Source organism: Balaenoptera ricei, chromosome 3 (genome assembly GCF_028023285.1).
Source record: "Balaenoptera ricei isolate mBalRic1 chromosome 3, mBalRic1.hap2, whole genome shotgun sequence".
NCBI classification, from domain to species: Eukaryota; Metazoa; Chordata; class Mammalia; order Artiodactyla; family Balaenopteridae; genus Balaenoptera; species Balaenoptera ricei.
In genome coordinates, this window is record NC_082641.1 from 164,727,057 (window position 1) to 164,739,410 (window position 12,354).

Here is a 12,354-nt window from a genome sequence, read left to right on the forward strand (position 1 = left end):
CGGACAGGCCCTCGCACGCATGCGCATGGAGGCGGGGCTGAGCCCCAAGCCTGCGCCGTGCCACCCGGCTGACAGGGGGCGGGGCGGTGGCGAGCGCGCGCCTGAGGCGGCAGCTCGGCGACCGGGACTTTGTGCTCCAGAGACCCTCCTTCGGGCGCATCTCCCACCCCTGTTGTGTCCTTGCGAGGCGCCCCCACTCGGCGGGACCGGCCCCGGGGAATGGAGAGGGCCCGCCCCCACGGCCCTGGAGGGACCCGGAGGAGACGACCGCGCGTGGTCTGACCCGTCGTCCTCGCCGAAGGGGCCCATGGGCGCGTCCCCGCGGGCGGGCCGCGGACGTGAGGGCGGCGAGCAGCAGGGCCGCGGCACCGAGGAGGGCCGTGCTCGTGCCCGGCCCTGCACCGGCCGCGCGCGTGCGCTCCCGCCGCCGCGCCGGCCGCGCCCGCACCGCCTCTCGGCGCCGGCCCGGGAGCCCGGTCCGAGAGCAGCGGCGGCGGCGGCGGCCGGAGGGACGATGAGCGGTGCGGCGCGGGCGGGCCCGGCCCGGCTCGCCGCGCTCGCGCTGCTGACCTGCAGCCTGTGGCCGGCGCGGGCAGACAACGCGAGCCAGGAGTACTACACGGCGCTCATCAACGTGACGGTGCAGGAGCCCGGCCGCGGCGCCCCGCTCACATTCCGCATCGACCGCGGGCGCTACGGGCTCGACTCGCCCAAGGCCGAGGTCCGCGGTCAGGTGCTGGCGCCGCTGCCCATCCACGGAGGTGAGTGCCTGGCAGCGGAGAGAGAAGCCGTGGCGAGGCGGCGGGCGATGGTCCCTGGTCCCTGGCCCCGCGGGAGCCGCCGCCTGGGCGCGGGGGCGGCGGGCGCGGCGCCCCCACCCCGGCCCGGATTGTCGCGCAGCTCGGCGGGCGGCCCCAGGGTCGAGGTTCCCGTCGTGTGCACCCCCGCCTGCTCACTGCTGGGATGAGGCTTCAGACGCGTTATTGGGTTCTTCTTTTGAGAAAGACTTAGAACGTTCCTTTTGGTTTAGTTAGCTTGTTTACAGGAAGGCATTGAACTGCGAGTTTGCAGGGACAGCTCAGACAAAGGAGGTGGTGGAAGAGCGCAAAACTAGTTCATGATGGATGAGGTCTTAACCTGTACTTCGGAATCCGCAGGTTCGTTCCCGAAATCACAGACTTAGCGCTGCATTGAATCTCGAAGGATGAGGCCCTTTTCTAACGTAGAAGCGTGCCGTTTTTCTTAAGTGGCAAGTGAAAGGAGGGTGGAGGAGAAAAATGGGCATCTTCCCTGTTGCTTTTGGCTGTTATTCTGCCCCACCAGCTTTACTGTAATTTGACGCCTGAAAATCACACGTTATGAAGAATCCAATACCAATTGGAACCTGTAGCCAAGTCTTCAGGTCACGGGAGTCTACCAAAGGGGAAATAGGTAAAATTTTCGAGAGTTGTCTCTGAAGCGTTTGGCTTAACCTTACGTCTTCCTATAATCATAGGCTCTGTTTAATTATTTGGTATAAAGCGTATATTTGTATAAATTTCTGGTCATGTTTTAAAGGAAACTTTTCCCACACTGTGGAGTATGATTTTGTTTTTTGGCCCACAGCAAACTTTTTGGAAAAATGCCTACTATTCTTCTCAACCCCCACCCACTCTCACCCTGAGAATGCTGAGAGGGGACTTTTTTTTAAGCTGCTATTCATGTTAAGATGACCTAAACTAGGCAACCTAAATAAGGTAATGGTGTTTGTTTTTATACTCTAAAATATTAAAACATCATGCGCCTTCTGAGATCTGTATTTGAATGCTAACGTGCTAAGCTGTTTTCTTCTTTGAGGCAATCTAGCTGAGGAAGAAGAATCAGGTAAAGCTCTCACTGTAGCCTGTCCCCAGTTTACACCTGCCTTTTAAAAGTTCATTTTTACACCAATAATCAAGAGTTAGGGTGCACTTCTCATCTCCACTTTGTTAAAAAAGGCAGCTAGGGTCCCACCTTGCCCACAGAAACAACTTTGGCCTTTGGTTCATTCAGTAAATATTTGCTTGCTTGTTCTGTGCCAGTCACTGTGGTTGGGACACATAATGTTGCCAAACTATGGCACTGACAATGGTAGTCTATTTTCTGGTGCTGAGATCTCTGAGGGTCACGTGGAAGGGGAGGAAGAGGAAGAGAGAGAGGCAAACTGTTCTAGAGCAAGAGCTGGCCCTGTGCAGTGTTTTGAAATCTGTGGTTTGCTTTGGGGCTTGATTCCCCCAGGCACCCCAAATCCATGATCCTCACTTTAGATACTTACCTCATAAGTGATCCATGTTCTGAAACTACTTGTTGCTTGCCTGTCACTCCAAACAAAAGCCCCATCTTTAAGAAAACTTGTTTTAGGTGTTTCTATAGAAAGGTATTAGGCACTGATGTGTGGGTAAAGGTTAGTCCTATTCCCCTGTCAACGAGGAGGTAGCATTAAAGGATTAAAGGTTCTGAGTCGTGCTGTACATAAACTGTGTGACACTGGGAAAGTACTTTGTGACTCTAAGAAAGTAATTTGGGCTTTTAGCCTCAGTTTCATCTGCAAAGTGGAATGGTGAAATATTTACATCATAAGATTATTGAGAAGTTTAAATGATTCCTGCATTCTTACAAGAGGAGATTTGTTAACCTAAATGAATCTCCAAATTGGTGGAGTTTAAACATGGCATCAATGTGAATACATTGGAGCAGTGTGTGGAAACTGAGTCTGCAGTCAGTTCCCCTAAGTGTCTGTCTTCTCTTCCTGTCCTGTGTTCTCTAGAGGCTCAATTTGTATCTGCACAGCATGAGATTGCTCCATGTTTTCTCATGGTGTTCGTGGGATCCTGCAGGTTTGGGTTCGGCTTTGTATGAAGGGGTCTGCACACATAGGTTCTTTCAATCCAGCAAATACTAATTGAAAACCTACTGGTACCAGCCACCATCCAAGGCACTGGGGCAGAGGGAGGGGCCACAGCAGTGAACAAAACAAATCTCTCTCTTCCTGCAGCTCACAGTCTAGTGGCGGTTTTTATGTCAGTTTACCTGTAAATTGTTTCTAAACCGATGATGGATTAACATGAAATCTAAGACATTTTTGTGCTTTTACAGCAGGAATTTAGGAATGTATTTTATTTTTGTTTTTTTTTTGTTTCTTGGTTTTTTTGGCTGCGCCATGCGCTTGCAGGATCTTTAGTTCCCCGACCAGGGATTGAACCTGTGCTCCCCACAGTGGAAATGCAGAGTCCCAACCACTGGACTGCCAGGGAAGTCCCAGGAATGTATTTTAAAAACAAGAATGGTGGTAGAAATCTGTTAAAATTTTTCCTGTTTAAGAAAATGGCTTATGTCAATTATACCTCAAATAAAAAAAGAAAGAAAACAGTTTAAAATTTGAGTAATATTTGGGTATTTCACATTATGATATTCTTGATTTAGTGAGTCTCAAATTTTTGTATTTTTAGAAAAAATTATGCATTCCTTCTGACTCTTATGTTCTTATAATTTGATTCTTAACATGTTTATTGAAGATTTACTGTGTGTTGACACTGAACAAAGTGATGTTCAAATTACAGAAAACAGCTATGAGACAGAATTCCTGGCAAAAAAAACAGCTGTGGTCAATAGATGGGAAATTAATGAAAATTCATTTTGAGGACAAATGTTTGGTAGAAATGAACATAAAGACAAAATACAGTTTTCCTAGAGCTTAACATGATGACTCATTTTAAATCTATGACTTGATTTGTGAAAGTAAAAACCTTTCTTGTTATTTTGCATTGTTTCTATTGATTAGGCATGTATGAATTACTGAGGAAGACTTATTTGTCTTATATCTTTAAAGGGCAAATTGGCCATTTTTTCCTTAGATGCTTTAGTATTTTAAAAGTACATTTTGGAAAGTGTTAAACTTTATAAAATATTTCATAAACAAGTGTTGTACTTTGAAAATATATTCTTTATCATTAAATAGATGTAAATGGAGATTCATTTGTTTGGTGATAACAAATTTCATATTTTAACTGATAAAGAATTCATTTTTAGAAATGGACTTTTGAAAGAACACACCTTATATTTATGCACAGATCGTGGTTGTTCATGGTTGTTTTCTTACTACTTACTCAAAGGGTGAGCTTAGATCTAGAAACAAATGTAAACTAGCTAACATTTACTGTGCGTGAACATTGTAAATGTGCTTTATGTGTGTGCACACTAACTTTTTGTTTGACCCTAGCGTGGGGGTTGGGAGAGGAGAAGGCCCTGTTGTTGATGATGTCATTTTGTATGCAGATGTGCTGGTGGGAAGAATTTGGTAATGGCCACTTAGCCTAGAAATTTTCAGGATTGGATGTTACAGCCTTGGAGAAAAATTTTACCAAATAATAAACTTTTTTTCGCCATCCTGCTGACTGTAGGGATACAATAACATTTAAAAAAAAATCTTAGATTCTTATGTTTTATGTGATTCTATTGTATGAATCCATTAAGCCTGAACTTGGTTTTTAAAATTCTGAGAGTAAAGGCGATTGATGTGGAAACAAGATCTTGGATGAAAAGGGCCATGTGATGTTCAATTTCATAATGACAAAGGCAGGGGCTACTGGATATAGTTAGAGATTTCAAAATATTCAGAGAAGAAGTAAGTGTGATCCTAGAAGCAGAGACCCTGACAGGAAAGAGAATTCAGGAGCTGGAGGCTCTAAAAACCAAATTTTGATATAAATTAGATGACCAAGCAATATATGATAAATTATATTTGTATTGAATTTTAATAATTTAGAATTTAACAATTTAGAAAATGTTTTTACATACTGTATTTTTCCTTTGCTTTTGGATGATTCATTAGCATATAAATATTTGAATATATATATTTAAACATTTGACCTCCCCACCAAGTATCCATCCTGCTGCCATCCCATTTCTCTGTTTCTCTTTATGGCAAAGTGTTGTCTATACTTGTTGCCTTCAATTTTTCCTCCTGTTATTCTTCACATTGTGAAGTTCTTTGATTGTTGTGCCAGTGATTTTGATAAAGACATGACATATTTAACTGAAATATTGGACTACAGGATCCTCAGGACCTCAGTGTATGGAATGGTGGGCTGAAACTAAGAAAAAAGTTAATAGGAATGAATATGTAGCCTTGATTTGGGTAAAAAAAAAATTAGCTGCAGGGAAGGGAGTGGAGGGGAGATAAGGCTTAGAGCTGCATGTCACAGGACAAAGCCTGTGAGTGCTCACTGACAGAGCTCATTCTACTCTTGCATGCATTTGAGCATCTGGATCCTGGGTAGCACTGGTCGCACCTCGTTGTAGGCCAAGGACACCTTTAGTTCATGTTCAATTCTGACTATGAGTTTTAAGAGATGAACAAACTACAGAGCATTGTTTTGAATATTATAAAAGGGAAATCCTTCATTTGAAGGAACGTTTGATTAGATGGCTTCTAAGATTCCCTCCATCTTGAACAAAGTATGACTGTAAAGTAATAAGACAAATCTTGTTAAACAAACCTGCCGGAATAAACCCATTAAGGATACTGTTCTTTTCACACCAGTCACATGGGTGTGCATATATATACATACATACTGTGCAACAATGAAAACAAATTTAAACATTTAGAATTTGTTTTGTGAGATTATCTTTTTGATTGAACAATTTGAAAAATACATACAATGTACCAAATCTTTGTCTTTTCTGGATAGATTTTAATTTTGACAATTGAAAATTATTTTTTTTTTTTTAAACATCTTTATTGAAGTATAATTGCCTTACAATAGTGTGTTAGCTTCTGCTTTATAACAAAGTGAATCAGTTATACATATACAATATGTTCCCATTTCTCTTCCCTCTTGCATCTCCCTCCCTCCCACCCTCCCCATCCCACCCCTCTAGGTGGTCACAAAGCACCGAGCTGATCTCCCTGGGCTATGCGGCTGCTTCCCACTAGCTATCTATTTTACATTTGGTAGTGTATATATGTCCATGACACTCTCTCACCCTGTCACATCTCACCCCACCCCCTCCCCATATCCTCAAGTCCATTCTCTAGTAGGTCTGTGTCTTTATTCCCGTCTTGCCACTAGGTTCTTCATGGCCTTTTTTTTTTTTTTTCCTTAGATTCCGTATATATGTGTTAGCATACTGTATTTGTTTTTCTCTTTCTGACTTACTTCACTCTGTATGACAGACTCTAACTCCATCCACCTCATTACAAATACCTCCATTTCATTTCTTTTTATGGCTGAGTAATATTCCATTGTATATATGTGCCACATCTTCTTTATCCATTCGTCTGTCGATGGACATTTAGGTTGCTTCCATGTCCTGGCTATTGTAAATAGAGCTGCAATGAACATTGTGGTACATGACACTTTTTGACCTATGGTTTTCTCAGGGTATATGCCCAGTAGTGGAATTGCTGGGTCGTATGGTAGTTCTATTTGTAGTTTTTTAAGGAACCTCCATACTGTTCTCCATAGTGGCTGTATCAATTTACATTCCCACCAACAGTGCAAGAGTGTTCCCTTTCCTCCACACCCTCTCCAGCATTTATTGTTTCTAGATTTTTTGATGATGGCCATTCTGACCGGTGTGAGATGATATCTCATTGTAGTTTTGATTTGCATTTCTCTAATGATTAATGATGTTGAGCATTCTTTCATGTGTCTGTAGGCCATCTGTATATCTTCTTTGGAGAAATGTCTATTTAGGTCTTCTGCCCATTTTTGGATTGGGTTGTTCGTTTTTTTGTTATTGAGCTGCATGAGCTGCTTGTAAATCTTGGAGATTAATCCTTTGTCAGTTGCTTCATTTGCAAATATTTTCTCCCATTCTAAGGGTTGTCTTTTGGTCTTGTTTATGGTTTCCTTTGCTGTGCAAAAGCTTTTAAGTTTCATTAGGTCATATTTGTTTATTTGTGTTCTTATTTCCATTTCTCTGGGAGCTGGGTCAAAAAGAATCTTGCTGTGATAAAGGAGGCAAGCATATACAGTGGAGAAAAGACAGCCTCTTCAATAAGTGGTGCTGGGAAAATTGGACAGGTACATGTAAAAGTATGAAATTAGAACACTCCCTGACACCATGCACAAAAATAAACTCCAAATGGATTAAAGACCTAAGTGTAAGGCCAGACACTATCAAACTCTTAGAGGAAAACATAGGCAGAACACTCTATGAAAATTATTTTTGATGCCGTTTTTTAATGTGCTTGTGAACTCTTTCTTTAGATAATTCTCAAAGAGGTCTGGTAGTGTTTTGGACCATGTCCACATCACTGGGATGCATGGATAGTCCTCAGAGCTGGTTCTTTTAAGTATAGGAAACTTGACTTATTTACAAAATGAAATTAAGTTGTCAGGATCATCAACATTTGTTTGTTTTATCATCTTAGAGTATTTTATGCACTAGGCATTCATTTTTTTCCGTAAATCATAGTACGTGTAGATTTCTTTACTGTTGGAAGCAATTTTGAGTGAAATAAAGGGAACCCTTCAAATGTCAAATGAAGTAAATTAAAAAGTCCTTGATAAGCACCTACTCTGTGCTTGTGTTATACAGGTTCTGTGTTTGTGCAAAAGACATGGTATGTAATTCTGCCTGAGAGAACTTGGTTTTCTTGTTGAGATCAGTCTTGTCTGGATGGCACAAACAGGACATGCCATTGTAGAAGGTGGTGCAAGCTGTCTGCAAACTCCAGCCAGGGGGCCAGCCACCTGTTATTGTAAACAGAGCTTATTGGAACACAGCCATGCCCATTCACTCACATGTCTGTGGTTACTTTCAAGGTACACTGGCAGAGTTGAGCGCTTATTACAGGAGCCTGTATGGCTTCCAAGCCTAAACTACTTATTCTCTGGCCCTTTAAGAAAACTTTTGACAACCCACAATCCCTGTTCTAAAGGTTCATTTATACCTTAGTTTTTCCCATTAAAACTATGTTATGGATTTATGGGTGAGAATTTGATTCCTCAGTTGTCCCAAACTGTGAGCTCTTGGAAATTAGGGACAGTGTCTTCTTTGTTTCAGCCAAACACCTAGGACTGTGCCTGGCACTAGCAAGCCACTGTAATATGTGATTGCATTTAACCCTGTGGTGCTTGGTCTGGTAGTGAAACTGATAGCAGGCATTGCTGGAAGCTGTATGGTGGGATGGGGGATGGTGGGGTGTTGATGGACAGAATATACTGTAGGGCCTCTGTTATTATGCTAGATCATAAATGGTTCAAAGACCAGAGAAATGAAAAATTATTTGGACTTGTAGTCTAGAGAAGTTTCATTGAAAATGTGGAAGTTGAAGTTAAACTTGATTACTTCTGCTTCCAGCCATAATGGAGTAACAGACACCAGGTTTATCTTGCCACCTCAAGTGACTGGAAAACCTGACAAAGTTGTGAAACAGCAGTTTTAGAAATAGGTCAAAACACAGCACAAGATAGTGATCCCTGAGAGAAAGGAAATAAACAACAGAGCTCTGTGACGGCCTCAGTTTACCTCCTGGAGAGTTTCTAAGCTGCAGCACCGGGAGGGGGGACCCACAAAGAATCTGGTGGTCTCCCCGAGTTGATGAGACAGAGTTCAGAGCTCAAGTAGGCAAAGGCAGCTTGAATGTGTGAGGAGGTCAAGTATAGGAGAGGAGGGAGCTGCACAGAGAGCAAGCTCTGGAAAGCTGCAAGGGGTCCCCTCAAGCCTTTGGTTGAGTACTGATCTGCACGTTTTATGGAGAACTGTTAGAACTTAGCAGGTGGAAGAATTGTTGGAGTTCGCACAAGGCTGGGAATAGTTCATATTCTCACTAATCAGAGTAGAAAGACCTGATGCACAAGGCATGGAGTGAGGGCAGATTAGCCCTGGAGAAAAGCCTGTTCTGGACCCACCTACCAAAGCTTAGAAGCAAACCTTAAAAGGATCAAATTTATTCGAAGTAACTAATCCTGAACAAACCCCAATAATATTTAAAGGAATACAACAAAATCCAGCTCCCAAAAACACGAAATCCAAGACTAGCATCCAATCAAAAATTAGCAGACAAGCTAAGAAATAGAAAAACATGACCCATAACCAGGCAGGAAACAGGCAGTAGAAACAGTCCCAGAAATGGGGCAAATGATGGAATTGCAGATAAGGATGTTAAAACAGCTATTACAAATATACTCAGTTTGTCAGGGAGGTAAAAGAAAACTTGAACATGATAAGGAGAGAAATGGATCTAAAAAAGACCCACATCAAACTTCTAGCAGTAGACTCAAACCTGAAAAAGTGTAGGATTTATATTGACAGAGAAAAGAAGAGGAAAGAGTATATTGAGAGGATGGTATTTCCTGCTTTGGTGTTCTCTCTTAATCCCAGGCAGTGATATAGTTAATATATATTGGGTACCTACTGTGTACCAAGAATGGTGCCAAATACTGTACGTGGATTATCATTTAATCCTTGTAACAGCTCTCGGTGGTACTATATCCTCATTCTGTGGATGGGAATTCAAGGCACTCCAGTCTCGCACTTAGTGTTTTTTTTTTTTCTTTATAGCACTTAACATGGTTGGAAATTATATATCTATCTTGTTTGTTTCTGAAGGCAGAGATCCTGTCTCAGTGTCCACTCTTGCATACTCAGTGCTTAGTGTTGAGCCTGGAACATAGGAGGGTGGCACTGGTAATTAGTGTTGGACGAATTAAAGCGAGTGAGGTAATCCACCAGCTGAATCCTGTTGGTGATTCAGTAGAGTTTGGACTTGATGTAGGTCTATCTGACTGCAGAGCTTATACTTTAACCACATCTTGTATCGCTTCCCAAGTAGGTTTAATAAATTATGATATATCTATTTAGTGGAATGTTACACAGCCATTAAAGGGGATCATTGTGAAAGCTGGCTATATCCTACAAAAGTAAACACATAGTGATTGAACTGTGACTGTGTTAAATATGCTTACAGTAGACAGGGACTCAAAGTAATAGGCAAAAATAAAAATGGTTGTGTTATGTTGATTGGACTGTGGGTGACATTTCTCATTTTCTTTTCTCTCTCATTTTTTTGAAATTATTTTTAATATAAAACCTTCTCCATAGGGGGAAAGTCATACTCTCTGACTAGAAACTAGAAAGGGAACAAGAAAGTGTCTAAGGTTGGTATTTTTTTTAAGTTTATTCCCTAGCTTCAAGAAGAATTGAATGAATTCCAAGCAGTGGTTAGAATGAGTAGAAAACTGGAAGATACTAGAAATAACTGAAGAGGGCATGTTTTTCACCATTAAGAAAAGAGGAACTCTAAGACCAAGTTTTCTTGTCTTAACAGGAATCAGGCTAAAATGTGTCATCGTTTTGAGCAGTTAGTGAATCCTAGAAAGGGACAGGACTTGGCTTTTGTATAATATTTTTATCATGATGATATTAATGCTTTTATTGGTTTTGTTGGCTTTCACTGTTTAAGATCAATCTGTAGTTAAAGCATGAAGACTTAACTATGGGTAATCTCCACTTTTTGAAAGTTCGCTTTACACTTTGCTTTTACGAAAGACCTATGTTAGTACCTATTTTTGACTTCCTCTTCAGAAATCTGAAGAGGATTTTCGCTTTTAATGGAAAAAAGGCAAGAAGCGAAAATAGCATTCAGCGTTTGTTTTGTAGCGAGACGAGCCAGTGTAGAGGCAGCCGCACCCAGAGCAGTGAGAGCGGCCCCGCCAAGCTCCTGCCCCGGAACGTCACTCAGCATCTTAACGTTGAGCTGCTGTAGCTGTGAACCGTGTCTGTGAGCACCTGTGCTCTATCTTGATTTATTTTGTGGGTCCGTTAGCAAGATGTCCCGCGGTAATTGCTTCTTCCCTTTTTGCCATTTTGGCTTACAAAAGGTTTCACAGGAACGCTCGACTTTTGTATAGCAGAGAAACCTGTATAATTGCAGACCAGAAAGGAAATGTTATCAACCTTAAGAGTATACAATTATAAATAGATGACAAAGCTGGAGAAACAGAAGAGAGAAAGGAGATATTAGGGACAGGTGAGGGCCAGTATCTTCATCTCATCTCACAGGTGAGGATTCAAGAGATAGTCTAATTGCAGAAACTAGAAAGGTTTAACTGCAGTGGAAAATAATGAAATAATAAAATCAGAAGAGAGGGAAGATGGAGAAGTGTTAAGTGAGCAGAATCCTAATTTGTGACATCATAAATCCACAGACAGTGTCTAAAGTTGAAAAACCAGGAAATAATGGCTGTAAGCCTTTTTAGAACTAGTGGAAGGTGACCACCGGAAGAACTCAAAAAGAGCTAGTTAAAAGTGGTTGCCTCTGGCGACTGGGGGTGATGGGGTGAATGGGGCTGGTGCACTTTGCTGTATGCCATTGGGTGAATTTGTCTTTTCTTAATCCGTGTATACAGTATGATTCCCACTCTTTCCCCTGTGTGCACTGCAAATGAATTCTGCCCCCTATTTTTTTTTTTTGTTTGAAGAAGCTCCCTGTTTTCCCAACATCTGAGCTCTTCACCATTCATCTTCTCCATGCTTTCTGTCACCCAAGCAGCTGAATGTTGCTGGAGAAAAATCTTAGAACCCAACTGACTGAGGTTTGAGATCATAAAACTTAAGCAAAAATAAATGGGCACTTAACAATATCCAGTAATCCAAAAATATTTTCTTTTAAAGAAATAAGAAAACTCTTTGTGACAATTTTTCCCTCTCTACACATGCCTCCTGCGACAGCTTCCTATATCTTTACTTTTAGCCTAGTCTTCTCCTCTGAGCTCTGGATTCATATATTTAACTGCCTACTTGGTATCTTTAACTTAGATTTCTCAGAGACATCTCCAGATGGATAAGCTTCAAATGGAGCTTTTGATATATATCTATTTTTTGCCTTCCAGTCTGCTACCACTGTTCCCCAGTCTTCTCCATCTCAGTAAATGATATCGCTGTCCACTCTTGTTATTTAAACAAATTTCATCCTGGCTTCTTTTCCTCACATTCCACATCTGATCTGTCCTCCACAGTTTACCTTCAGGGTGTATCATATCTATCTGTTACTTGCCATTTTCACTCCTGCCATCTTAGTACAGGCAGCTACCATCTCTTACCCTTTTTTGGTCTTTCTGCTTTTTCTCTTAACTTCCATCAGTCTTTTCTCCCAGGTAGCCACAGTGATCTTGAAGCTTCACCCAGTCATGTCACTCCTTGCTTAAACTACCCTTCAGTGGCTTCTTATTGTCCTTAGAATGGAAATCTGAACTCCTTACTGTGGTATACAAGGCACTTGCTGCTTGGTCTGGCTGCAGCCTTACCTTCCCTCAGGCCATTCATCTCACCCTTGCTCACCATGCTGAAGCTACCTGTATTCTGATATTCTTTTGTTCCTAGGGC

General features: G+C 41.9%; 1 protein-coding gene across 2 annotated transcripts in view; it reads left to right on the plus strand.

Annotated features, from left to right (window-relative positions):
* Positions 1-480: 480 nt before the first annotated feature.
* RNF130 (ring finger protein 130) overlaps positions 481-12,354 on the plus strand; it is a 101,399-nt gene continuing 89,525 nt past the window's right edge. Inside the window, exon 1 of one of the 2 annotated variants that reach the window (XM_059917891.1) lies at positions 481-761. In XM_059917891.1, coding sequence (XP_059773874.1) covers positions 515-761 — 247 coding nt within the window. In that variant the 5' untranslated portion in view covers positions 481-514. The remainder of the gene's footprint in view (positions 762-12,354) is intronic. The other variant, XM_059917890.1, reaches the window with a different exon arrangement.